Source organism: Pseudovirgaria hyperparasitica, assembly GCF_010093815.1.
Source record: "Pseudovirgaria hyperparasitica strain CBS 121739 unplaced genomic scaffold EJ05scaffold_4, whole genome shotgun sequence".
Lineage (NCBI taxonomy): Eukaryota > Fungi > Ascomycota > Dothideomycetes > Acrospermales > Acrospermaceae > Pseudovirgaria > Pseudovirgaria hyperparasitica.
Window position 1 is genome coordinate 561357 of NW_022985552.1, and position 26080 is coordinate 587436.

Genomic DNA, 26080 nt, shown 5'->3' on the forward strand with positions numbered 1-26080 from the left:
ATACTTCCGGGCCGAGAGAGCGAGAGAGAAAGAGAGAGAGAGGGAGGGAGGGGTATGTCTGACTATGCTATACGATAATCTCAGCGAGCGTTTCGTTGCGGGAGTTGTTTCGTGCTAGAGGGGGGAGGGGGCACGTATTCGTTTATCTCTTTTTTTTGCTTTGGGAGTTTGTTTGAGAGTGTGAGAGGAAGGGGATGGAGGGTGGGCTGTGGTTGTGGTTTGTGGTGGTTTGTGTTTGTGACGTGAGGATGCTACTGTCAAAGTGCCAGAAACACAACGCCAACACCAAACTCCATCCCAATTCCGCAGTCCCGCAGTCCCACACTCCAGAGCCATACAGGACTATCCCAAATCCCATATCCACCCTCCCAGCATTCCGCAAGTCACGTGTCCAGCACAGCAAAGCACAGCCCATCCAACCCAACGCTACACCTCCCATCACCACCCCCCCAGCGTATAAAACGAGCGATATTACCAACCAACGCTCAGACTGTTTGAGATGAGATCACGGGGGTGAATGCAATGATGATGGCGAGTGAGAGATAGAGTGTCCAGTAGCCAGCCAGCCAGCCAGCTAGTATGAAAGGAGTTAGCACGGGTGAAGAAGAGTGAGGATTTGACTTTTGTCGTGGGAAACGTAAATAGATGAGTGTGAGGTATGATAGGTAGGTGTATGCATGTCATGTTGGCTTTGAGTGTGCTAGGAGAGAGAGGGGGGTATGAGAGTCCTGACGTCGACCGTAATAGCAGCAACAAGAAGCAGCATGGTGCGCATCGTCCTCGATGTCTGTCCCGTAACGGGCCGTCTCGCCGTTCGCATAGATCAGAAAGGGAAACGCGGAGAGAGGGAGGAGGAGTTCGGGGGCCGCAGTGTTTCATCTCCCATAAAGAACGCAAATATCCATCCCATCTCATTCATCCACCCATCCCGTAAGACGCCTCCCCAAGAAACGCTCCGAAAATAGAAAAAGCTAGAGAATACGACGACAAGAAATAGAATGGCATTGTAGTAGGCCATGGCCAGCATCTCAAACCGAGCTTGCGCCACACTGGCTCCAGTGCGGGTGGTGGTGGTGGTGGCGGCGGCGGTATATGATTTCGCGAGGGGTATCTATCACATACAGTATGAGACGCGAGACGAGAGACATGAGACATGAGACATGAGAACATGAAACAACGAAACAGCGAAACAACGAAACCACGCATTTGCAATGCTGGAGAGAGGTCCGTTGACGAACGCGCTAGTCCGCTTTCGAGCAACCGGGCTGTCTAACGGGAGTGCACGTGACGGCTATAAATATGACCTCTAATTACACCACGGACAAGCCTCACGCCTCTCCTTCGACAGGCCGTTGAAACGAAACCAACAGGATAGCAGTGACAATAATAACAATAGAATGAGTCGTTTCTTATGCTTATACCTATTCTTACTTCGGTCTCCGTGATTGCATTGACAGATAGTCCGTCCGTCCGTCCATCCATCCATCCATGCCTCCTCCGCACAGCACAGCCCGTCCATTCGGTCCGCCTGTATTCCCCCTCCCCCTCCCCCTCCCCGCCTGCCAGCCAGCCCAGCCAGCCAGCCCAGCCGCCAAGCCACACGCGGCGCGACCGACCTCAAACACACGCAAACGCAACGCCCGTCCAGACAAACAGACAGACACCCAATGCATATCCATATGTCATATACCCACACTCATATCCACAATGCATATCCACATCCACATCCATAACCCATCCGCAGGCCAAGCACCCCATTCCAGCATCGTCATGGAAGCAATTGCGACAGATGAAGGGCGCCAGCACAGCACAGCATAGCACGGCACGGCAGCCCCGCCGCGAGCCAATGCATGAGTTCTCCACACTACACGGTACTGTACCGCGAGGACGGCGAGGTCTGTTTGGGATTATGATGGTAGATGGATGGATGGATGGATGGATGGATACATAGATGGATAGGTAGAGAGGTACACCAGTCCCACATATACACACGTAGTTACTGTATGTATCATGCACAACCACAACCACAACCACCACCACCAACCCACGTTCCAGCTTCCGAAATCATGATTTGCACAATTCAAAAAAAGGCTGATATGAAAAGTAAGGGAGGTCCCAGGTCCAGGTACCCGCTGCTAGAAAACGCCACTGCAAAACGGTGCTGCAGGACGGTCAGGACAGACGCCCAACGCCTTTTGCCCGACGGCCCAAGTCCACACCCACATCCACGCACGCACGCACGCCCATGTCGACGTCGACGTCGACATGGACATCGACATGGCATTAGGCAGAGATAAAAGGGTAAAATGTCGTCAACACAGCTTCGACGAAACCTGTATTTTACGTTCCTGAGTGCTTGTCCATGCCGTGCCCTGTTCCGTCCTGCACTGCGTTGCCCTGCCCGGCCCTGCCCTGCCCTGCCCTGCCCTGCCCTGCATCCGTACACCATTCCACACATCCATCCATCCATCCATCCATACTAATTAGACAGATAGACAAGCGGATAGACGGGGCAGCGCGCCGCTGTCGAAGTGGTCGTGCAATGCAGTACAGTGTATGATAGAGTCAGTCGTCAGGGCAGCACCCCCGGCCCGACTCTAGGTCTCATCGCCTCATTATTTTAGACTTTTTCTCCCCTCTTTTTTAAAGGGTCCCACCATCCCGGACATTGGGGGGATCCCAGGCAAAAAAGGCATGTTGTATGTGTGTAAGTGACGACATAATCATGAGATTAAATGGGCATCCATCATCCATGGGCCGCCGTGTCTGTGCTTCTGGGGGACCCTCATTCTCTCGCTCTCTCTCTCGGAGATCGGAAACATGCCATGCTCCATACCATGCTCCATGGCATATAGATTAGATCTTCTGCTTCTGCTTCTGCTGTCTGGTGCTTTTGTGGGTAATGATTAATGGAGATGGAGGGTGTTTTGTCTTGTTTGATGCGCACCAGGAGGGGGAGTGGTTACTGTGGATTCACTGGGAATGGATATGCATCGCGTTATCGCGTACCCGATGTTTTCCTGCGTTGATGTGTTGTTGTTGTTGTTGTTGCTGCTTTCTGACGATCTACACGATGAGACCGTTGGGGAGACTAGAACTACTACCACCTGGCAGTAGGTAGCTCCCGCGTCCAGGCAACAAGGCAGACACGCACGACGTCACCACCCAAACTTCCAAAGCCTAGACCGCGCCTTCCTTTTTGCGATCGACAACCGGGCAATAAACAGCACCCTACCTTACCCCAGCTAGTCTCGCCAAATTGGGGAGCTACCCTTGCCCTGCTTCCTGCTTCCTGCTCCCCCTGCTCCTGCCTGTCCAGCCAACCAGCCCAGCCAACCAGCCAACCAACCAAGTAATGCCAATTCAACAATCAATCAACAAATAATAAATGATGATAACATCAAATAGCCTCAGGCCAGCTTTGCTCTCCCGTGCTGCAGGGATGGAGGGAGGTCCATTTATCCATGCTTGCAGTGAGTCTACTACGGAAACATGGCTGCGTCATCGTCGTCCATCTGTCCATCTGTCCCAGCTCCAGGTCAGCACATGCCTGCATGCCATGCCATGCGTCCGAGATCCAGTTGTCCCCTTTGTTTTGCTGCTGTTGTTTTTGTTGTTTCTTGTCCCACGCCTCGCCTTCGTTCTCGATCGTGCTCCATATATAGAAGTGGATGATGACAGCTCCGCTCAGCTCCAGCTCCAGCCATGTGCCTGAAGAGCGAATCTTTGTCCATGGATTATCCGTCTGTGAATATCAATCAAAGTATCGAGTTCAAGCATCAAGCATCAATCAACTACGATCTCACCCTAACGCATCAAACCATCAACCATCGAGCCTCGATCTCAAGACTCAATCGATCAAGCACGAGCACACTGCACTGCACAGTCCCATCCATTCCCATATTCTATCCTCAACAACATGACGCGTCCACACAGCTCCCAAGAAAAAAAAAAGAAGAAGAAATCAATAGCAAGCAACAAACCATAACAGATCGTAATACCTGTCGTCATGTCATGCCGTCTCACCACCAACACATCTAGAACCAGCCTAGAACCCACCTGCCTAGCTTCCTACCTACTGACCTAGTTTCGTACCTAGTGTCCGATGGATGGGATAGATGGTCGGAATAATTGATTAGATGGATGATCGGCGCAACTTGGAACCAACAAGCCCAAGGACCGTTTCCTGTCTGTTCTGTGAGGCGAGGCGCACAGACCATTCTACTAATTATGTGCAACGGTCGTGCGCGCGTGCCCGAGGGAAGGAGCTCTCCGTTCTCAGCTCCTCCCAGGTAAGCTATGGATCCATCCACCTCCTGACTCACGCTTTGACTCACGTCCTACTCCGTCTGATCGGGCGTTACGTGACTTCCAAACATTCAAGGGAAATGGCAAAAAGTCACCATGCACAAGCACTATCATGTAGAGTAATAGTAAGAGGCATTTGGGGATTGATATTGACGTTGACGGCTGGGAGAGCTACCTAATTCGTGCCTTGTGCGCGCTACATGCCCACCACTATGTCCTCCTCTGCTTCTTCTTCTTCGTCGTCTTCTTCTGATCCTGCAAGTCCTGCTACTGCATCATCACCATCATGTTGCCTGCAGGCAGAATCCATCCCTCGTCATCGCTTCTCCAAGCTTTCTCCACTCTCCCATCCTGGCATGCGTAGCTCGACACCATCTCGTGGAGCGCAACGCCGTCCCTTTACTCATACATGTATTCATTCATTCATTCATAACTCATCCATCTCCCATCGACCACCATCTTCGTCCACCAAGACAGCCATGTTTTTGGGTGTTTGTTTGTTACAAAACCGAAACTTCCTTCCTTTTCAGGGGTGGGGGGTCTGGGGCATAGAACCGTGCAATTGCGTGCCGTGACTGTAGATCGACGTGTGTATGATGCATCATAATACGCTTAAGAGAGAACAAAAAGACGTCCGGCTGTGCTTCACCGGTGGTAGTGGGTGTAGGCTGCTGCGCGGTCGACGGGCTCGCGTACCTCGACGTGGTAGCGGTGGTAGTCCTTGCGCTGCTGGGCGAGGTCGGCCTCGTAGTGTGAGCCGCGCTTGGAGCTTGCGGGCGTCACCACAGCAGGCACGTGGTAGTCTGGCCAGTCCACCACCTCTCGCGAGTGTCGTCGCGAGGACTTGTGTGTTTGGGAGATGGAGACGGGCTTCGGCTGCTCGCCCGTGCGTGACTGCACCATGTATGAGCGGTCCATGGAGACAAAGGGGCCACGGCTGCGGGACCGGAGAGAGCGTTCGATCGCCTTTAGGAGACCTCGTGTCTCGTCAAAGCCAACTGGGATCTCGACACGTACTCGTTGGTAGTCGTCACGTGTGCTGTAGGTGTCCGAGCCAATGTTGCAGAGGTATGCAGCGACGTCTTGGGCGAACTGATGGCCGGTTGTGCATAGCTGGTGTCCTTGACGGAAGGCCTCGTATGGCTTGTGGCAGTAGTGGCAGGTTCTGGCATGGTATTCAAAGTGTTCGAGTACAGTGTTTTCGGTTTCGGTGGTAGGGCGGCAGATGCTCTGGACAGGGTCCTTGTGAAAGGCAACACCAGCCTTTCGGGGGCTTGGAGCGCGGACTTGGATGACGGCAGGCATTGTGGATGATCTGGAGACTGAGGGCATTCTATGTGTGAGAGAGACCATGCGGTAGTCAATTGGTAGGCGGGAGGGTGGTGAGGTCGACAGTGGAGTGGTGGATGGTATAGCCGTGTGTTGGATTGGTATTGTTCTTGTTGTTCTTGTTGTCGAAGTTGATTGAAGAGTAGAAAGAGGAATTGACGAGAGATGGGAGAGTGGAGGGAGATATATAGGGGAGAGGGAGTGGAGGGGGGACAAGGAAGCTCACGATATATATAAAGAGTAAAAGAGTTGAGGCCTGGCCCTTGTCCCAAGTCGCGTCTCCTTAGCGTGGTTGCCTGTCGACGGGTGGAGCCCTGGGAAGCCCTGGGGAGCCCTGAAGCCTTGGGGGGGAGCGCTGGGTCGCCGGTGGAGGCTGCGCACACTCACTCTCACTCTCACCCAACTTTCCATTGTCCACTCCACTCACCCCTACGCTCCCTGACCATCACCACCACTCACCACTCACCACCACCCCTTGACCCTGGCTCTTTTTGACACTCCCTCATTCACCACCCCCTCCCCCCCCTCCCCCATTCCAGGCGCGTTTGTCTGTCTGTCAAAGCGATTGTCCTCGTCCTCGTCCTCGTCCTCCTCCATCATCCTCGTCTCCTCTTCCATGTGCGTGCCATGATTGAACAAAGCAATGCGCAGCTGCGTCAAGCTGCTGTCAATTCCCTCAATCTCTGGCTGCTAGTCAAATTAGTGCACGTCAGCATCTAGAGTTCCAGACAGCCAAGTCCATGAGACGATCGCTTTCCACAATTGCCGCTCGTTGCATGAAGCCGTGAGTCGCTTGATGTGACTCTTCCTCTACCGTGGAGGGTGGTGGTGGTGGTGGTGGTGTCGACAAACAGAGACACCTAGCTGTAGCTGTAGCTGTTACGGTAGCTCCCCAAGGCTCAAAGCAGCCCCCGCAGCACTCTCCACCGAGCTGATGGAGCTGATGGGGCCCGTCCAGCAGTGCGGTAATAGAATGTGGCCTGTCCTGTCCTGTCCTGAGACACTGCGCCTCGACGGACCATGTTTGGTCTTGTTTGAAGAGAGGTAGTGCGAAGAAAGGGAGGGAGACCAGCGTGGGATTGTGTGTGATGAATGTGTAGAGAAAGAATAAAGTGCGGAGTTGTTTTGTGTGGAGCGTTGGGCGTGGGAGGAGGTGCTGAGCCACAATTGCTGTCCGAATGCGGTAAGTGTACTGTCCCAGCCACAGCCAATCTCACCGCCTGCCCATCCTCTCGTCCTCTCTCGTCCTCTCATCTCACTCCAATTCACTCATAACTCTCTCCACTACTACTAGCACTGCCTCTCTATCTACTGCACGCAATAACCGCCTTCCATCCCGCTGCGAACGATGCCATCGGGCTCCTCCGCTCATTTCTCCTACCGCGCGACTGTTGCTCGTCATTCTTCATCTTCACAACCTACCTTCTGAACGACTCGTTCATCGTAGCGGTCATGGAAGAGGCCAGCGTCTGCGCTTCCGCCATGAGACAGTAGTCTCTTCACCCTTCACAACCCGCCCTTATCGCCCTTCCACAACGGCGCTATGACAAACATATCGTGTAAGAGACTCAAGTCATGAATTCATCGTCAAACGACAAGCGCGTTTATGGTAGCTGCAGATGTGAGTGTGTGAGTGTGAGTGGTCCACATTGACCAGCTACCCCAATGACCCCAGTGCCGTCGAGCTGCAGCTTCTAGCTATACCCAGTTCGTCTGACCGGTCAACATCGCATCCTCACCCTCTGCCATCTTTGACCGGTCGCCTTCTCGTTTCCCCAGCGCGCTTCCTGCTCCGACGGGCCGCTAATATCCGTTGCTCTGCCTGATTGCGCGTTTGACCATCGTGTCGTCATGCGCCGTGCATCCTCGTCAACAGTCAACATTCTTGCTGTGCCGCGACCGCTTCCCAAAACATAAATCGCTATAGGTGGGTGTGTTGACTTGTGATGCTGTGTCTGGCTCACTTGGCCAATTGAGGACGTGGCTTGGCTCCTAGGCCTGCCCCGCTATCATCGGCTGCAGAAAATGATAGTCTGCAAAGACAAAAGGGCGCCATCTTCGTAAAACCCCCCATATCAGCAGCTATCAGCAGTTCTGTCTGACTCCTACTTTGACTCAACGGATCCTCATGACCGACGGATTGATCTGCCCATCTCGGCCCAGCATCCGCCACAAGACATGCGCCCGTTATTGACAGGCTCGTCCATGATGACTCCCACACACATAACCTGGAGAATCCTTCCTGTGCTACACGTCCTGTCCTGATATTCCCAGGGACTCGATGCTAAGCATGCTAAGCCAGCTCCATCTATATGCAGTTCTGTCTCATTTCTTCTCCCATCCCTTCTCGCGTACATCTTTGCTTAGATCCTCCGCCAGCACTTCAGGACACGTTTCCCTTCCAGTCCATCAGCAGTGTACCTTTATTATTGTTTTTTTTAACATCACGTAAAAGTACCTGCATGTCCTGGTTGCCTGCTTCAAGTGCTCAATATGCCATGGTCCCGACGCTCTGTTTTCTACTGCAGCCCGTTCCGTCCCTTCCACCCTTCTCAGCTCCCACAAGCCTCGCTTCGTGATCAGGACCCCTGCCTGTACGATATGGTGGCTTAAGGCAACAGCGGGCCAGGCCATGTCTCCCTCCCGTTGTCTCCCTATTGATCCATCTCGCCCAATCGCCTTATCCAGCCTGTTGCCTTGCGGACGACGACGACGCGCAAGCTATCGGAATGTACTCGTAGCAACTGCTAGAAGACGCCATATGTCAGCAGAAGTATCATTGATATCAACAATGACGTCTCGCATGGCCGACCCTGCCTGAGGCATGTCGGCTGACCAGACAAGGCCACCGGTAACATCATCTACCCGTTGGAACAGGTTTGGGCCGATCGCTCACTGATGCCGGTCACCTAATATCTGTTGCCATGCCGTGCTATCTTGCTCCGGCTTTTCTGTTGATCATGCCGTAAATATCTCGTTGTCATAGTATTGTTTTGCTTGCTGCTGACCAATGTTGGGCACGACTGTCTGTGACCGGTACGTGTGGTGATTACAGGCGGGCTGCTTCACCATAACGCTCCACCGGTGTTGGGCTAGAGAATGGCTCCTTTTACCGATAACAGGTCGTCTATGCAGCTGTGTCCTGGAAAGTGGTCAAGTCCCGGCATCTGCAGATGATGCAAAGCCATGCCAAGCTGTATGTTGGTGCCTCAGGCCTCAAATACCTCGGCCCAACTCCGGGATATCAGAATGCTAGCGGAAATGCTGTCGAACCTCACGTCTTCACCACGCACGCATCCGCATCGCCAATTCCTGCTCCGCAACGGCTCTGGACGCTCCATCATGGCGAAAGCAAAGAGTATGTTGCCCTTGTAACTCACATCCACTCTCCTCTACACCAATTCATCAGTCCCGATCGTTCCAGTGCTCACTACAGCCTCACGCATGCATCCATACTCGCGTTATCAAATCCAATACAACACCTCTCGAAGCAATATACTAATCTCTTTCACTGCGCAGAATCCCGCACCATCGCCGTCCGCCTGATATCCATGGCGCTGACGGGCTACTTCAAAACCTTTACGCGGCCGCGCAAGGCGAGGCCCTTGAGCTTGCTGAGATATGATCCTGTTGGTATGTTTCTGTCTTTTCCTCCTGGGCTCTTCTGGGGAGAAAGGAGGGGTCATGAGAGGGCGTGAGGAATGGGGAGCACTACGTTATATTTTGAATTGAAAGGAGGAACCTGGTGCTGCGACTGGTCCTGGCACTGACATTCGCGTAGTGAAGAAGAAAGTCCTCTTTCTCGAGCGGAAACGGGGGAAGTAAAGACACGCATCCAACCCGCATCCGAGAAGTGCATATATAGAAATGAACCAACGAACTCGCGACCGTACCAATGTACCTCTACAACTACGCTACGCATCTCCACCGGCATCGAACCGCCCAACCCAACCGATAACACACACATCACACGATCCGAACATATGTACATATCACACACCATATACCACACCACCACCCCACGACCAACCGAAACCTTCAATGAGCGAGAGATAGTGCAGGAGACAAGACGCGGCTCGCGAAGCATTGTACTATATTCTTACCTGTTTTCGTTTTCTTACAAAATATGCATCGACCCGGCGTTCTGACGCGATATCAAGAGCTATATGCGTGCGTTCGTGCGTGCCGTCTAACCCACTTCCAGTGATAAAATGGAGCCGTATTCCTGTCTTACGCTGCTGGTTGTCCTGAATATGCTGTCTGTCGGGTACGAGATGTACTGAAGAATTAGTTGGATGGTGACAATGATGATGATGTGGATCAGCAGCTCATGGACATTTTGCGCGCCCTGGAGATATGCATGTATGCGTGCATGCATGAAACGAACGAACGAACGAAGTCGAATTGACTAATATGACTTTTGATACCACCTCCACCCGCCCCTACTCCCCTCTCTCCTCTCCTCTCTCTCTTCTCCTCTCACCACCTCCACCACCACCCCCAACTCCCCACCCAAACTCACTCCTCTTCTTCTCCCTCCTCCTCCTCCTCCTCCTCCTCCTCCTCCTCCTCCTCATCAGCAACAGCAGCAGCAGCACCACCACTACCAACACCAGCACCACCACCCACCGCCTCCACACAGGACACCGCCACCCGCGCCACCTCACACTCCTCCCACTTCCTCCACACACACACGTTCACCGCGATGCGCTTCCCCACGCGCTCCGCCAACCGCGGCACCGCGTGCCACCCCGGCGCCAGGTGCGGAGCGCAAGCCTTGACGGCCTGCCACCCCCCACCCGGCTGCACCGCGAAGGTGGCGGCCAGGGTGTATGCGCCACGGGTGTGGAAGCCGATCTGCTTCGTTAGCCGACTGTTCTTTGCTTGAGTCGTAGAAGGGAAGAAGACCGACGGACGAGAAGAAAGGGGGGGAAAGGAAGAGAAAGGGGAAAAGGAAAAGGAAGGAGAGGAGACAAAAGGCAAGAGGGGGAAGGGCAAAAGCACATAAAAGCGCCCCAAACCCCCCCCCCAAAACCAAGGAAAAAACCGCCAAAAGCGCAACAGGACAAGCACAAACCGACGTGCAGCAGCCGATACAAACCGCCACACGCCACGCCAGTACAACTCACCACAACACTCGCACCCGAGCGCGACACGCTCAACACCTGAGCATCCAGCCCAGCCTTCCACCCACGAGCCCGGCGCGAGGCCGGCGCGGCGGCACTCTCCACGCCGGCCGCGGGACGGCGCGACCATTCGAACTTGGCGCAGCCGCGCACGTCGAGGAATTGGCCGAGGCGGCCCTTGCGCGAATGCGCGAGTAGGGTGACGATGGCGTCGGAGGGGCGGAGCGCGGTCTGGTCCAGTTGACGGAAGTCCTGGGTGATGTCGAGGATGCGAGGGGCGGGCGGGCCGGGAACGGCGGAGATGGCGGCGAGGGCGGCGGAGATGGCGGCGGTGGCGGGAGAGGTGGAGGCTGCGAAGCGGAGGGGCATTGTTGGGGCCGGGAGGGCGGGAGCGGGGAAGTGGGATTGGGGGAGGGGAGAGGTGGGGATGAGGGCGGTGGAAGCGAGGCGCTTGAGGGCGCGGATGCGGGTTGCGAGACGGCACTTTTCGACGGTGAGGTGCTCGTCTTTTGTGAGGGTGAAGTCTTCTGTGTCGGGGGTTGGGGATCTCGGGGGCGGGCCGGTGGGGAAGGGGCCGGGGATTGCGTTGACGCTTTGCAGGACGTGGTAGGCCTTTGCTTCTGCTTTGGCGAAGGCGTCGTGGAGCGGATGTTGGGGCGGCGGTGCTTCGGATTTCATGACGATCAGGGCGGACTTGACGTGGGGTTCACGGTATGGAGGCTTGTCCGTGTCGTTGAGGAGGTGCATGACTGCATCTTCTATGCTTTCCGACTCAGACGTCTCGAGCGAGCAAGGGTGAGGATTGGGAGGCGACATTGGTGGTGTGGATGCGGTTGCAGCAGTGCTTGATGAGCCTGCATCAACTGGTGTCTCGTATCGTAGCAGCTGGCCTGACTGGAAGACTGTCTCCATGCCATGGGTCACAACCAAGCGAGCCAGTTCTTCGGCTGTAAAACCAGGCGGTGGCGCACCGGTGGCAAGAATGCTTTCTGCTATGCGAATCTCTTCGGCAGTGTATTCTGGCGGTGGACCTTGGCCACCAGGTGTGTGATGGATTGTCTCTACGAGGACTGTATGGGGTAGAGGATATGAATTGCCTGCCGAACGACGGACTTCCGCTGCAGTGAAACCAGGGGGTGGTGCGCGAGGTACCATACCTGAACGACGAATTACGTCAACAGTGAAGCTTAACGAACGCGGCGGCAGAGTGTTGGCCGAGTTTGCTGGTGCGTTTGACGGCGAGTTTCGTGGAGGCAGAGGCTGCTCCTGTTCCTCTTCGATCATAGGCATGACATTGCGAGCTGCGGCCTTGCGATTTGCTTGTGCTGATGAAGAAGGCATGGTTCGTGAAGATCTGGAACGATGGCAACGACTGTGAAGAAAGTAAGACAATGATGTTGTTGACAAGGAGCAGAATAGAAAGTGGGCGTGGGCGCGACTTTAAATACTGGTTGCTGAGCCTGCGCGCGCGACGCTACGCCGTGAACAAGGTAAACAATGCGTAAGTGAAGATCGTTTGGTCTTGTTCACTGCCGGAGATCAGGCGAGAAAACCCGCACATACCATCAGGCAACAGCTGAACAGACCAGAGACGTCATACTATCATGATGTATTGGACATATATCTCTCTATCTATCTCTTTACATGACCCCCATAAACACTGTCATATCAGGGGAAAGTCAATCGCTCAATTTAGTCGTAAAGATGCTGTGTAATGTAATCCATACGTCGAATGTCTTCTCAGTCTCAATTTTGCTGATATGTTTATCACAGGCAGTTCGCTTCGCACGTCGAGGCGTAGATTCCTTAGCGCCGGGTGTGACGAAAAGTGAATTCGAGAACGGGGTGACGAAGTAATGTCAACTACTCAAGTTCTTGCTGGAATCGAAGGCTATAGCGGTCAGCTATACAGTCTGTTAGTATCGATATCAGCATTACACAGGCAATGCTTACTCTTCTGCGATGTGGCCTTGGTTCTACGCGGAATAGTAGAGCTGCGGAATCGGGTATGATTGATGGACTGAGATCTGCTTTTCGCTGGACACATTGTCTGAGACGAGGATTTGGAAGGACCTTCTGGAGACCGAAACTGGCTTCCACCGTATGGCTGATCATGGCCTTTATAGACCTTTGCTTTCTTCTGTGTATTGCTTTCACCTGAGTGCTGCGACACTGCGCCTTTACGCTTGGACGCTACCTTGATGGGAGATAATCTGGACTTTCTCTGTTGACAGTCTTTGGCGTTTCCATGGCTCATTTCTGGTCTACTTGGAATTTGGTCATGGGCGCAATCAGTAGACGAGGTAGGGCTGAGATGCGAGCGAACAGGGTCTTCAGTCTGCTCTGCTGATTCATTGTCGTTAGAGCCAATGGTCCTGATACTCGTCTTGTCGTGGGTAGTCATCCTAGAATCCATTGGAGTGAGCTTCGACGCAGTGTTGGCTTGTGAACGAGGCCTTTCCGTCAAGAACGGGTTGGACATGTACGCTGTTGGTTTGCTCATCGCTCCATTTGACTGTTGATCTCGATCAAATACTCGGATTCGGCTGTTAAATTTCAGCTGTCTCGATGCTTTGGAAGGTAATGCACTACTGTCGTCTTTACTAGACAGCCAAGCGGGTCGCATGTACTCCTCCGGCGTCGATTGCGGCGCTAGCTCCGATAGAGGAGATGAGGGTGGTGATGATCGTGTATTCTGTTGATGGAATTTACAGAACTTAGTAGGCTCGTTGGAAGATGCCTGAGGAGCAATTTGACTTGCCCTGGCTTCGAATTGGATGTCATGTATCTCAGTGTCGTTCAGGAACACGGCCGGATATGTGTTTTCATTGTCCATCGGGAATATCTCAGAGTCGTCATTCACGAGGCTCAGTCGTGATCGAGGCGATCCGACAGTTTCTAAGGGTACAGTATGTGCTTGATCTGCTGGTGCTTCTCTTTGGCAGCTGCTAAGGGTTGCTCGGTCGACCTTTCTCCTTGGTTTCTTCATTACGCCTTGATTTGTCATTACCATAGGTTGATCTGTGGTCGTAGACTGCGTGCTTGACCTGATTCGCTCTTGAGAGTCTTCGACAACGCTAGTCGAAGGTGTACCGATCCAAGGATGCCTATCCATCATACTTTGACTATCCTGGCTGTCAACAGTAGTTTGTGCTCCCGAAACCTGAGTGTCTGGCACCAGGACCAATACTTCCTGCGAGGTGTCCTGTCTTGGATTGGTTAGAAATGCTCGTTCGATAGCTTGTAATCTGTCTTCGGCCTCGGAGGCTCTGGTTTGTGCTTCTTTTATCTCAGTCAGCAAGGTGTTGACTTGGGACTCGAAATTGGCTTTCATTTGTGCCGCATTACGCTGAGTAGCCAGTTTAGCAGCTTCTGCGTCAGCAATTTGCTGCTCGGCTTTCAAGTTTGAGGTAACTTTATCCACAATCGTGCCATTAAGTTGCCGCAAATCTGCCTTCAATTTCTCTTGTTGCTCTGTGAGCATGTTTATAGTGGCCTGCGAAGACTGATCGGTGTCGTAAAGCCTGCGCTCGAGTGCAGAAACATGAGACTCGTTGGAAGCCTTTTGCTGCTGGAAAGCCTCGATCTGTTCTTTGTACCTGCTTTGTTCATTCAACAGACTGGTTTGAGCCTCTTGAATTGCTTGCCGCGAGCTTGATGTAAGCGCCAGTTGCTCATTCTCTGTTGTTCTTAATTTGGTCTCAAACTGTTGCAATCCCTCAGTGTATTTCCTTTGTTGTTCTGCAAACGCAAAGTCAAAGTCAGATTGATGTTTCTGCAACATTCGGTAATTCTTGTCCAGGTTTTCATCCGCATTCTTGAGCTTCTCCTTCAGAACTCTTGTCTCAGTTTCGGCGTCGCTCAGATTCGAACTCAACTTTTGAAGTGCAGAATCTCTCTCTTGTACTGATTCAGCTGAGCGTAACAAACGCTCTTGAAGGTCTTTCACGCTTTCGTTTTTCTCATGGAGTTCATCCACGAGTTTATGCAGCTCAGTAATTGTAGAGGCTTGAGCACCTTCAGTCTCCCTTGCCTTTTCCAGCTCAAGCTGCAACGCGCTGATCTTTGTCACGTTTGCGCTTTCAGTCGTTTTGAATGTAAGAGATACTTGCTGAAGTTCATTGAGCTTGACAGTCTGTGACTCTACAGTTCTCTTCAATGTTCCTGATGCTTGGTCGAGATTGTGAATCTCTGTAGCTTGCACGCTCGCGGTCTTCTGCAATACCTCCAAAGCTTGCTCCAATTCTTTGATTCTTGTAATTTGTACGTTCTCGGTTACCTTCGTCGCGGCCAATGCCTGTTTCAACTCCCAAAGTTCCGCAGCTTGTCCGCATTCGATAGATTTGAGAGCGTCAATCTCGACCTTTTCGCTGATAAGCGCCTCATCTGACTGTTTTGAGACCGTCTCCTCACTCTCCTTGGATTGGCTGACAACCTGCTGTAAGCTGTCAATGGCTGTAGCTTTCGTACGAAGATCAATCTCCAATGTCTCGATTCTGGCGACTTTATCGACGAGATCCTCCTTCAACAGGTTTAGCTCGGCCTTCGCGGTTTCCAGTTCCTTTGCTACGTGTTTACGCCTTTTGTCAGCGTGGATAACCTTTTGAGTAGCCTGATGCATCTCGTTTTCATGTTCAGCCAACTTTTCATTGATAATGATATTCGACTCTTTCAGAATTTGCGCTTTGGTCTCCTCTATCTTGGTCAACATCTCGGCTTCCAGCTTCGCCTTCTGTTCGAGTAATCCAGAATACTTGCTTTCAGAATCTTGGTATCTGTCTTCACACACTGTGATATGGAGCCGGAGTTCCTGTTCAGCATTGATAGACGCTTGAAGCCTTTCGGCACTTTCGGACAACTCGGAACTTTTTGACTCGATTTGAGCGATCAGCGAACTGCACTGGGTTTCCAATCTGCACATGATTTCTTCATTGCCACGCTCAAGCGCAACAAACTGATCTTTTTGGGCTTGGACCTCGCGCTGCAGCTGAGAGATCTGTTTCTTGTAGATCGACTCCTCATTGCGGATTGTTTCGAGTTGACGCTGAAGGTTCAAACAAGAGTTGCGCTCTTGAGATACCTTCTCACCGAGCGTCGCAATATCTGTTCGTTGAGTGCCGAGTTTCTCTTCCAGTGTTGCTTTCTCAACCATGCTCTGCGCTAGGTCTTCTAACTTTCCCGTCAAGAGACATTGAAGACCAGTAATACCAGTCTTGATGTCACCAGACAGAGCGACTGGATCATTGACTGCCTCCAGGAGTCTGCACGATATTAGTGCTCAATCCAGACACCATGATTAAACAACTCACCTCTCAGCAGCCTCATTGACAGATGTGGTGACACGTTCAACATCGTCCATCGTTACATACTGACGACTCTGCAGATCTTTCAAGATTTTCCGAGATTCTAGCAATTCTTCCAGAATGCGGTCATTCTTGTGAGCAAGTTCGACATTGGTACATGCATCTACTAACTGGGCAGCAAATGTTTGACTCGCATGCTCGTTGTTAGCCTTCTCGGTCTCGAGTGACTTACTCAGGGTGGCTTTGGTCTTCTCGGCTTCTTGAAGAGCCAGTTGTGTGCGTGCTAATGTCTGCTGTAGTTTAATGTAGTCCTGCTGTAGAAGTCTCTCATTACTAATCGCCTGGATAGTCTCCGCTTGCGAGCGTTTCAGTCGTGAGGCGAAGTCCTCTAGAAATTCAATTACTTCCTTCTGCAATTCACGCTGTTCATCCGCCTGTTTCGGCAGTACCTGCAAGGCGTCGACCTCTTTTTCCTGGAGGCGTTCCTTAGACTGCCGCACCTTTTCGATGTCATTGCCCAGACCCTCGAGAAATTTTACCATATCTGCTGCTTTGCTTTGAAGTGACTTATGAGCCTCGTTGGCTTTCGCAAGTTCGGCTTGCAGGTTTTGAAATCGCTCAAGATCTTCTAGATAACCCTGTTCACGTGCTTTCAAGATTTGGACTTCCTGGCGAGCGAGAGCGAGCTCTTCCGTTTCTGTCTTGATGCTGTGATGAAGGAGAGCGAACAGTTGGGCGGAACAGAGAGGTGGCTTTTGGCTGCGCTTTCCGCTGGTCGCAGGTGGATTCACGTTCTTGATGGGTTTCGTTGCAAATCCTCGCTTTTCCACTCTCGACCTGCCATTTCTTTGAGCTACTCGGTGGAGTGCTCGTTCAGCGTTCGAAGTATGTGGTTCTCCTGCGCCTTGAGCAGTCGGTCCATTAACAAGGTCAACAATTGAAGGGCCTGGTTCATTGAGGGAGCACCTTGGTAGAATAACGTCTTCTGTCTGGGCTGAGCAAGTTCGTATATCGAGGCGAGAATTATGCATCCTATCATTGATAATAGAAGCATCGGGAACTGTTCGTTCGGTCGTGATCACGGCCATGGAACCGCCTTTGAGTGGATCTCCCTTGGAATGACAAGCTTTACCTGTTCCCATAGTGTCATCCTCTCGCACACTCTCTGGAAGGTCTTCATCGATGTGCCTAAAGGATTGGGGTCCATTGGTGCATCCTACCCATCCATCAGTTATATCACTTGATGTTAATGGATGGCAAGCGGTAATAGTACTTACCGAAAACAGTTCCATCATCATTGGGCGTGCATGTCGGTTCCTCTGCATAATTGGCTGTTATGTATTAGTACCAAGTGCGGATAAGAGGATTGACAGTGCATCTGAAGTACCTTTGGGCTTGGAAGCGGGATCCGTAATGTCAGTTGCAATCGGTAGAGTTTGCGGTAGAATTGCATTCTGTTTCAGGATATTCTCGAAAGGTCGAGAGCGGAAAGCGGCAATCTGGAACTGAGTCATTCCGGTAACATATCTTGAATCACTGCCCAAATCATCAATGACTTCAGTCAGTGGCGTAAAGTGATGACTTGCAGAGGATATGCCGGTGGGCATTGAAACCCTTGGCGCCTGTCCACGCTGTTGTTGGCCGTTCATAATAACCCGACTTCTCCTGGAAGATAACGTATTCTTGCCTGTACGAATCTTGAGGGCTTCACCCTTTTTGCGTCTCGCATCCAGCTGGGATGGAGAATATTGTCTTAGAGACCTGGATTCAGATGAACATTGCACCGCATTTGTCGGAGGTGCAGAATTGACAACAGAACGCACTGTTGCATCTACAATTTTGGACACATGGGATCCTGCCTGTCCAAGACTACTGGAATGAGGATTAGCTATGGTGAGCTGTCGATTCCATCAAATTGAGAACTCACTGTTTTGGGACAGCCTGGTCATGATTTTCTGCATGTTCAGAAACGAGCGTTTCCGGGTCATGTCTTTCAGCATCAGCTCGAACAACATTACGTATAGTTTCGCCATGCCTGCGTTGCTCATGACCGTCTTCCAGAATAGGCTGTAGTCGTGCACCACACGCAGAATTATTTAAGTTGGCAACAGATCTTTCTAGTACCTGTAAGCATGCAAACAACCATATTGCTGAGGTGTTGTAAACTTGCCGACAGAAGATATGGACTCGTCATCAGTTCGCTGGAGCTGACTATCCAGACTTTGTTGCATTCCAGTTTGTTGTGCCTGCAACTGGGAGGACTCGGCTTCGATGGATTGAGTTTGATGGCCCTGGAGTCGTCGCCCCTTGAGTAGGGGACCCTGAGCTGGAGGGGTGTCACCTCGGTGAGCCTGAGCTACAGGCAGAATATGAGGGCTTCGGGACTGGTGTACCAATTGAACGTCTCTAGGAGGAATACGAGGAATCTGAGATTCCAAGGTTCCAGGTTGAGATAAGGGATCTCCTTGGGCTGAGGTCGGAGGCTCCTGCAACTTGGGTTGCTGTAAGTGCGCCTGAGCATATCGATATTTAACTCTAACAGCTTCTTGCATCTGGGCTCCGATATCATTAATTGTAGGCTGAACACGCATCACTGGCTGCTTGTCATCTCGAGGCCCCCAGGTGAATTGAGGCTGAGATAGTTGAGTGTTCTTCCGCTGAAAACAAGGAGGTGAATTTTCCGTGACAAGGGATTCAGTATAGCCGGCAGTAACGGGCCTTTCTGGGCTGTTGGTGATCACATCGACGTCTGGGTCAGACTCCATTATGGTGGACTCTGATCGCAAGACCTCGATGTGCAATCGCGAAGGTCCGCGAGACTCAAAGTCAAGCTGTCTGAGCTGAAAGCGAGCGAAAGCTGGATCCAGTTCAGGCTCATTCATGCGTAGTTTCGATGGAAGTATCAGAAATCGCAACCGGACAAGATGATGGCAGTAGAACACAAGGACTGTGAGTAGAACGAGTCAAAGCGATCGGCTGAAGTATGAGAAATTGGAAGGCTTGTGATAGCATTGAATATTCGGAGAGTTGAGCTCCATTGTGGGATGAGTCGCTTGACGACTCAGGAAGGGGCGGACCTCTTGCTATGTTGTACATCAGGGCGAGGTATCCATGAATGTAGGCAATTCATTCTACTTAGTTGAGACACATTCTTGACTTTCTAAGGTTTTACTGCACCTCCAAGATTGCGATACTCAATATAGATACGCAAGGGAATGTTGATATCCCTGCTTGGCGCTGCAAGTATGGCCAAGATCCACTCTACAGTTCGCAGCCCATTGACGACTAGCCATGAGACCAGAACACAATGAGCTCCTGCGAAAGGCATGTTCGAGTTTGACAGGAGATGCTTCACAGCAAAGGGTATGTGTGGAGATAGCAGTGATCAATATAAATCCCAGTGGGCCTGGACTCAGCTTCCCGAGCAATAAATGGTTGGTACTGTTATACTTAAAAGGAAGTCTTTACGCCACTGAAGGAGTACTCGCAGAACCACGATTACAACTGGCTTGTCGATCCTATTCTGTGCCTACTACATACATTATCTGGGCGTGCCACCCCTAGAGCAAAGAGGCTAGGATAGACATACAACGCTTCGTCTGGTGTTGAGGGGCACTTCCAAGGAAGCAGTGTTTTCAATGCCTGAGACCATTTTCACCCACGAAATGGTCTTGAGTCAAGTACACTGAATCCTTCTCGTATACGCGCGACAACTTTGAAGAATCTGGTAAGTTGCATGGAGGGAGGCAGTGCATCGAGAATGGTGTTGGCTCGTTGAAGTGTGAAGTTCTGTTGTTTAAGGACTAACTTTGTTCCTGCAGCTCCCTCGGCGCTAAAGTCCAGCCCGATCTTCAAGCCACAAAGCGTCGCCCACCAATCAGTATCAGTAAAGCAACAAATCAGTAAAGCGACACCATTTAACCGCCCACGCTTTTACTCCACAACGCCAATCAACCTCTCTCGCACTCGCTCCTGAGCCCTCTTGTCGTTGTTCTAGTCCATCGATGCGCCAGGACATGCACGTATCGCCCGCGGCTTCGCATGGCGGTCACAGTGTGACGCCTTGTGATTTGGTAGCCGCCCGAGCTAGCTCAACCTCCTCGAGACCTCCTCCACGGCCGCAGCGCTCAAATATAGAGATGCTGCTCGCCATGGATGTGAAGGAGAGAAAAAGATTCCCGAAGATCCTATCCTTTCCCTGACATATCTGTGCCTCCTACGCCGCAGAAGAAACTCCCCATCGGTATTGAGATGCAACAACATGATGCTCAGCGCGCCTTATTGGCCCTGTTCGCCCTCTACCCTGTCCTGATCGCAGCTGAGGACGCAAAGGCGAATTCTGGAGAGTCAGACCCAGGCCATGTTCAAGATCCAAATGCCGCTGGAGCATCTGGGGACGACACGGGAGCCTTCTCTCTTTCCAAGGCCGGTCTGATCGCTATCATTTGTGTGGTCAGCATTGTTGTAGGACTCGGAGGTGAGTTCTAGCGAAGCATACCGCCTCAAGCAGACATCTGACTGAGTTCTTGTAGCAATCTCCCTCACGCTCTGGTACATTGCGAAGAAACGTCAATGGGAAGTTCGTGCATCATTCAGACGCGTCTCGCGCCGTCTCACAGGTCGTCTCGATGACTCCCGTTCGAAACGTCAAACTCGCCGCACGGGAGTCCGCATGGCATCACCGCCTTCAGAAAAGAAGCGGCACCCAAATAAGGAGATTGATGTCGAGAAGGCCGAGGCTCTGAAGACGAAGGGGGGACAGAAGAATGCAGGCACCTCTACAACAATCACAAGTCAGTTCGATGTTGATACCCCGAGGACGAAGACTTGGAAAGAGAAATTGTTTGGCGCCAAATGACGGGATTATTCTGCGCATTCACGGCGAAGGGGCAGACGAATTTAGCTAACTCATTCTGATACATGGCGGAGCTGTAGCTCACATCGCCTTATTACGATTTTTCTTCATTGTACATGACTACGCATTGCTCATATTTACGCATCATACTACAAGCATGGCGGCGTCATTTCGTAAATAGGGCAGGATACCAACGGAATTGCATTCAAATTTACGCAGGAACACGCTGCGAGGCAACATTAATATTCTACCCGTGAATACAGCCGTCGATTGACTCCGACGTTCTTGCCTTCACCGTCACTTTCTGACATGTGTCTATGCACGGCCATTACACAGACGAAAGACTCAAAGCATTGGCAACCTTCGTCGCAATGCCTTGAAACGCCTGCCCACGAGGACTCTCAGGTTCCGCCACCATGGTAGGCCTACCTTTATCTGCATCTTCGCAAATCGAAGGGTGCAAGGGAATCTCACCTAGAAGCTCCAGTTCGTGCTCAATACACCTCTTTGAGATAAGAGACGAAGGACCAAAGATATCGTGGGTCGAACTGCATGTCGGGCATATGAAGCCAGACATGTTTGAGACAAGTCCCAGAAGCTGTGTACATATAATGTTAGCTCATATTGTCGAGGTCCTGTGCGGAATACTTACAGGTACGTTGACCTTCTTAAACATATTTACCCCTTTCACGGCGTCTTTGAGAGCGAGATCTTGGGGTGTTGATACAATTACAGCACCTTGTACCAATCAGCGTGTTGCTCTCATACTTTGCATCGGGGATCTGACCGTCGAGAACAAGCTGCTGCGTAATAGTGAGCTGGACGTCACCCGTGCCGGGAGGTAGATCTAAAACAAGCACATCCAGCCCGCTCCACTCGACTTCGTGCAGCAGTTGTTGCAGAGCCTTCATCACCATCAATCCTCTCCATACTACCGGGGCAGATTCAGCAACAAGGTAGCCCATGGACATGGTTTTGATGCCATATCTCGATAGCGGAATCAGTTGGTTTTCTGTGGTGACAGTTAAAATCGTGATTACATATGAAGTTCATCAAAGAGCTGACTTTCTGACAGTCTCGGCTCCCCCGAAAGACCGAATAAAGTCGGTACTGACGGGCCAAAGATATCTGTATCGAGTAATCCAGCTCGGAGCCCACTGCGCGCGAAAGCCAGGGCCAAATTCGCTGAATAATGAATGAGCCAATGATGCATCTATGAACATAATCCTGTACCTGAGATGGTCGACTTTCCAACACCACCTTTCGCAGATGAGACTGCCACGATCTTAGCTACGCCTGGAATGCTTCGTTTCTGCGGCAATCCACGCTGCATTCGAGGCAGCTGGGGAGGTGCGCCTGAGCGCGGCAGTCCCTATTGGTATTAGCGATCATTCCATTAGAACCATGCTTCAAGGTGTACCAGAGGATTTTCATGATTGAAGCGCCTGCATTGAGAGAAGAAGCGTCTCTGCATTGCATGCTAAGCTGGAATCATGTTCATTGGTGTCGCATCAAGCGTCCGTCGATGATGAAGTTCGAATTATTCCATGCCAAGGCTGGTCGGCTGGCGGCGCTTTCGGGAGTCCGATGCCGACTCCGCCATTGGGGAATTTTTCTGACCTTGGCACGTACCAATTACACTTGCGACAACTCTTGTCGTTTCTAGTAGCAAAAGGAATTACAACTGAAAATGTCAAAAATAAGGAGGGTGAAATCTCTGGCCGAGCAGATCGCCGAGCTCGAAGATCCACAACCAAAAGGTGCGTCGACCCGAAAACCTCCAGATTTCCAAAGTCGCTAATAATTATTAGACTACGATCCAGAAGAGGACGAATATGGCAGAAGTGATGACGAGCAGGGTGATGAAGCAGAAAGTCAAGATAGCGATGCTGGACGAGAACACTACGAGCCTGTGGGCAAGAGCAAGCTTAGGAAGCCATCAGCACCTACACTGGGCCCAAAATATGCTGGCAGACGTGTTGGGCGTGACGCACTCGACGATGACAGTAGCGATAACTTACTGTCCGGTAATGACGAAGAGGATCCAGAGTCCGAACAAGAGCCTTCACCCTTCGGCTCAGACGATGATAGCGAGAGCATTAGCGCGAACGACGATGACAAGGACTCAGATTCCCAATCAGGACAAGAGGACGACGACTCAGTGTCAGATATGGAGTCAATACAAGGCGACGCTCCCATGACTGCTGTGAAGCCTCGCGATCCTTTTGATACGGCTAAGCTGCGCAAGCTCATGAATGAGCAATCTAAGACCATCGCCGCAACAGTCGGTGTCAAAGCCGACGCAGAAAAGGGTGTCGCTGTCAAGACCCAACGTAAGACCTTTGACACTCTTCTCAATACGCGCATCCGCCTCCAAAAGGGGCTCATCGCCACAAACACCGCTACAGTACAGACCAAAGCAAGCTCAGAAACTCCGACCGAAGATATGGACTCCGCTCTCAAAGCCGCCGAAGTTGCGGCCCTGAACCTCCTCAACACTCTGACAGACCTACTACCGCAGACCACAACAGCTAAAGCGGGAACAAAGCGGAAACACGCCACGACATATACCACAGATACCTCGTCCGAGCATATATGGAGCAGCCTCACCGCATCCGAAACTTCGCGCCTCCCGATCAGGAACGCCATCCTAGACCGCTGGTCAGAGAAAACCCGTCAAACAACTACTGCCGGCCCGCGTAGCCTCGCAGGAGACCAAGCTATTCAGCCTTTATCATCTGTCCTCGCATCCCAACTTAGCGATCCAACACGTCTTATTGTGCGCACGCAGACACCGCGTTCGTGCGCACCAGGCGTCACAGCCCTCACACCAGACATCTACGACGACGCAGACTTCTACGGGCTATTACTAAAGGAATTATTAGAGCAGCGGACCAGTGATAGTAATGGAGCTGCCGTGCAAGTGGACGAGGGACTGAGTGCGCAGTACCGTGCGGCGCGAGAAGCCAAGACAAGACGAGTTGTTGACACCAGGGCGAGCAAGGGACGCAAGTTGCGCTACACAGTACACGAGAAGCTGCAGAACTTCATGGCGCCGGAGGAACGGGGGACGTGGAGTGAGAGACAAGCGGATGAACTTTTCAGTAGTCTTCTCGGAAAAACGTCGCAGCTGGACGAGGATGTACAAGTCGAAGACGCGGACGATGATGTTGGGGGCTTGGCACTTTTCTGATAAAAATCCGCCGTTCAATGTATAGATGAAGATTACGCAAGCATGAGGACCCCACTGAATCTAACATTTGCTGCGTAGGACTAAATCTGAGTCTAGCCCCTGACCGCCGATCAAAGACAACAATTAGTCTCTCAAAAAACCAAAAATGCATAGGAACCATGATCCTGGCTGAATGATGAAAAGGAAAAAGTAAGAAAGAAAGAGTAAAGAAGAAAAACAAAACAACATGTCATGGGATTGATGCCATGACGTTCTGCCGCCCAAGTCCTCGGGAACCCATAATGTGGATACAACCTTCATCACCGAGCCATCTGACCTGTATACTATCTTTCAGAATGTCGCAAATATAAAGGTGCCGAGTCGATGACAGGTGAGGTCGTGCGTACTGTATTAGCCTACACTTACTTTCTTTCACTTATGTTTTACACAATACCATAGCGCAAAGCAACGCACTATTCGTCTATTAAAAATAACGAGAAAGTATTGACACGCACCCAGAGGAATTAGAAATACACTAAGCACCGTGAAAATCGGCTTTTCGGTTTCCCAGCCACACAACTTCCTGCGCCTTGTCAATTCATTCTCGTTCCATAACAAGACACTAGTCAGTGTTGTTCGCCTATGGTAATGACGCACTCTTTGGGCAAAGCTCTTAATAATAATCCTTGTATACTCACAACCGCGCAATAGCCATCAGGAATAAGAAATCATATCCACACAAAGTTTTACTCGCAGCGACGCGATAAACAACCCCGACATGTCAGACGTGGCCAGGGAGATGGTTGGTATTGCTGACTCTGTCCCACGCTACTACATGTCACATTCCCGTCATTTCTGAAAGAAAATCTCCCTCTGATTATGATTATTTAAAGTAGAATGCACACAAAATGAAGTGGATCCAAGGACAAACACCCCGATAAATTGCATGATCAGCAGGTAATAGAATAGTGAGGCGATGTCGTGCATATTTGAGACCTACTATGGCAGGTCGGAGAAGTGCGGAGTTATGTAGCTTACTGAACTAGTCGTTCGGAGTAGATGGATACCTCCGGACGTTTGATGTATGCTGGGACGGTTTGAATTGCATTTTGTGCTTTAAAGCTAAGGGTTGATACATGTCCTGGAAATGTGTTTTGGAATTTTGAAGTGGATGGGCTGGGCTGGGTTCACAAGGCAAAGAAGACGTGTAGCTCGAGGAATTATCAGAGTCACTTGATACACATAAATGGAGGCGCAGTGAGAACTTAGAAGGCTGAACAATCAGATCATTACAGTCAGGTTGCTCATTGTAGAAGCTATGATATGTGCAATACAAATCACCAGTGATACACCGTCTCGAAGCGCCGCCTGCGATCGCTAAGCACGAAATCTGTCGGACTGCAGCACCGCTGTACCTTTCACTCTCCAATCTCATCGGACTCATCCGTGCCAACTGTTCGACTTGTAGAACGACTTCGCACGGTCTTTGCTGGGAAAAAGCTTGCAGACAGTCACGGTCTGATGTGCCCACTACAGATCCCTACAAGCTTTCAAGTCGCCACTTGAGTCTTCTGCATTGATCCCTGCTTTATATATCAAAGCCTCACTATCTTCGTCTTGTTATCCACAGCTCCCCGGACCGCACCTTGCAGCGTTCCGCCTATCACCCCTAGACACATTACGCACTACATACCAAGTGGATCAAAATTCCAGAGATAACGTTGCACATGCAGTAAGAGGTCCGCTCCCTGTCGGTTAGACCCATGATGTACAAGGTCATTCTGATGTGCATTTTAGGACGATTGTAGCAAAGAAGTTGGTTATGATATCCTGCATAACTTGTGGTTTGTATGCGTCGAAGTGGGGTTCCTTTGAACTGACGATGGATGTAGCCTGGACTCCGGGACCCTGTCAATCTGCAGGTGCTCATTTATGCCAAACATACACGCACTGCAAGCATGTGCGGCTCCCTCATACCTTCAGCGTG

The 26080-nt window shown here is 51.3% G+C and overlaps 6 protein-coding genes across 6 annotated transcripts; 3 read left to right on the forward strand and 3 right to left on the reverse strand.

Annotated features, from left to right (window-relative positions):
- Positions 1 to 4953: 4953 nt before the first annotated feature.
- On the reverse strand, positions 4954 to 5613 carry EJ05DRAFT_498202 (uncharacterized protein; the record flags this gene model as incomplete). Its single annotated transcript, XM_033746650.1, has 1 exon — positions 4954 to 5613. The coding sequence occupies one exon, from the start codon at positions 5611 to 5613 to the stop codon at positions 4954 to 4956; it is 660 nt and encodes a 219-aa protein (XP_033602687.1).
- A 2907-nt stretch (positions 5614 to 8520) lies between these two features.
- On the forward strand, positions 8521 to 9970 carry EJ05DRAFT_276621 (uncharacterized protein). Its single transcript, XM_033740402.1, has 3 exons — positions 8521 to 8995; positions 9157 to 9270; positions 9424 to 9970. The coding sequence occupies exons 1-3, from the start codon at positions 8824 to 8826 to the stop codon at positions 9783 to 9785; spliced, it is 648 nt and encodes a 215-aa protein (XP_033602688.1). The 5' UTR covers positions 8521 to 8823; the 3' UTR covers positions 9786 to 9970.
- On the reverse strand, positions 9941 to 11038 carry EJ05DRAFT_276582 (uncharacterized protein). Its single transcript, XM_033740401.1, has one exon. It carries the CDS (start codon positions 10891 to 10893, stop codon positions 10156 to 10158), a length of 738 nt encoding a protein of 245 aa, XP_033602689.1. The 5' UTR covers positions 10894 to 11038; the 3' UTR covers positions 9941 to 10155.
- A 9163-nt stretch (positions 11039 to 20201) lies between these two features.
- EJ05DRAFT_276711 (uncharacterized protein) lies at positions 20202 to 21131 on the forward strand. The gene is made up of 2 exons (XM_033740403.1): positions 20202 to 20543; positions 20599 to 21131. Exons 1-2 carry the CDS (start codon positions 20318 to 20320, stop codon positions 20922 to 20924), a joined length of 552 nt encoding a protein of 183 aa, XP_033602690.1. The 5' UTR covers positions 20202 to 20317; the 3' UTR covers positions 20925 to 21131.
- A 4-nt stretch (positions 21132 to 21135) lies between these two features.
- Positions 21136 to 22418, reverse strand: EJ05DRAFT_508799 (P-loop containing nucleoside triphosphate hydrolase protein). The gene is made up of 6 exons (XM_033748036.1): positions 22342 to 22418; positions 22155 to 22293; positions 21987 to 22106; positions 21709 to 21933; positions 21574 to 21659; positions 21136 to 21519 (listed from the first exon to the last, which is right to left on the reverse strand). The coding sequence occupies exons 1-6, from the start codon at positions 22393 to 22395 to the stop codon at positions 21250 to 21252; spliced, it is 894 nt and encodes a 297-aa protein (XP_033602691.1). The 5' UTR covers positions 22396 to 22418; the 3' UTR covers positions 21136 to 21249.
- Positions 22419 to 22611: 193 nt separating this feature from the next.
- Positions 22612 to 24114, forward strand: EJ05DRAFT_498209 (TRAUB-domain-containing protein; the record flags this gene model as incomplete). Its single annotated transcript, XM_033746651.1, has 2 exons — positions 22612 to 22681; positions 22733 to 24114. The coding sequence occupies 2 exons, from the start codon at positions 22612 to 22614 to the stop codon at positions 24112 to 24114; spliced, it is 1452 nt and encodes a 483-aa protein (XP_033602692.1).
- Between the last annotated feature and the right edge of the window lie 1966 nt (positions 24115 to 26080).

Coding starts and splice junctions, on each gene's coding strand:
- EJ05DRAFT_276621 (XM_033740402.1), top strand. CDS start 8,824: ATGCCAAGCTGTATGTTGGTGCCTCAGGCCTCAAATACCTCGGCCCAA. Junction 8,996..9,156: donor CATCATGGCGAAAGCAAAGA/GTATGTTGCCCT, acceptor TTCACTGCGCAG/AATCCCGCACCATCGCCGTC. Junction 9,271..9,423: donor GCTGAGATATGATCCTGTTG/GTATGTTTCTGT, acceptor CGCGTAGTGAAG/AAGAAAGTCCTCTTTCTCGA.
- EJ05DRAFT_276582 (XM_033740401.1), bottom strand. CDS start 10,893: ATGGTCGCGCCGTCCCGCGGCCGGCGTGGAGAGTGCCGCCGCGCCGGC.
- EJ05DRAFT_276711 (XM_033740403.1), top strand. CDS start 20,318: ATGCAACAACATGATGCTCAGCGCGCCTTATTGGCCCTGTTCGCCCTC. Junction 20,544..20,598: donor CATTGTTGTAGGACTCGGAG/GTGAGTTCTAGC, acceptor GAGTTCTTGTAG/CAATCTCCCTCACGCTCTGG.
- EJ05DRAFT_508799 (XM_033748036.1), bottom strand. CDS start 22,395: ATGCAGAGACGCTTCTTCTCTCAATGCAGGCGCTTCAATCATGAAAAT. Junction 21,660..21,708: donor GCAGCAGCTTGTTCTCGACG/GTCAGATCCCCG, acceptor GATTGGTACAAG/GTGCTGTAATTGTATCAACA. Junction 21,520..21,573: donor TTAAGAAGGTCAACGTACCT/GTAAGTATTCCG, acceptor ATATGTACACAG/CTTCTGGGACTTGTCTCAAA.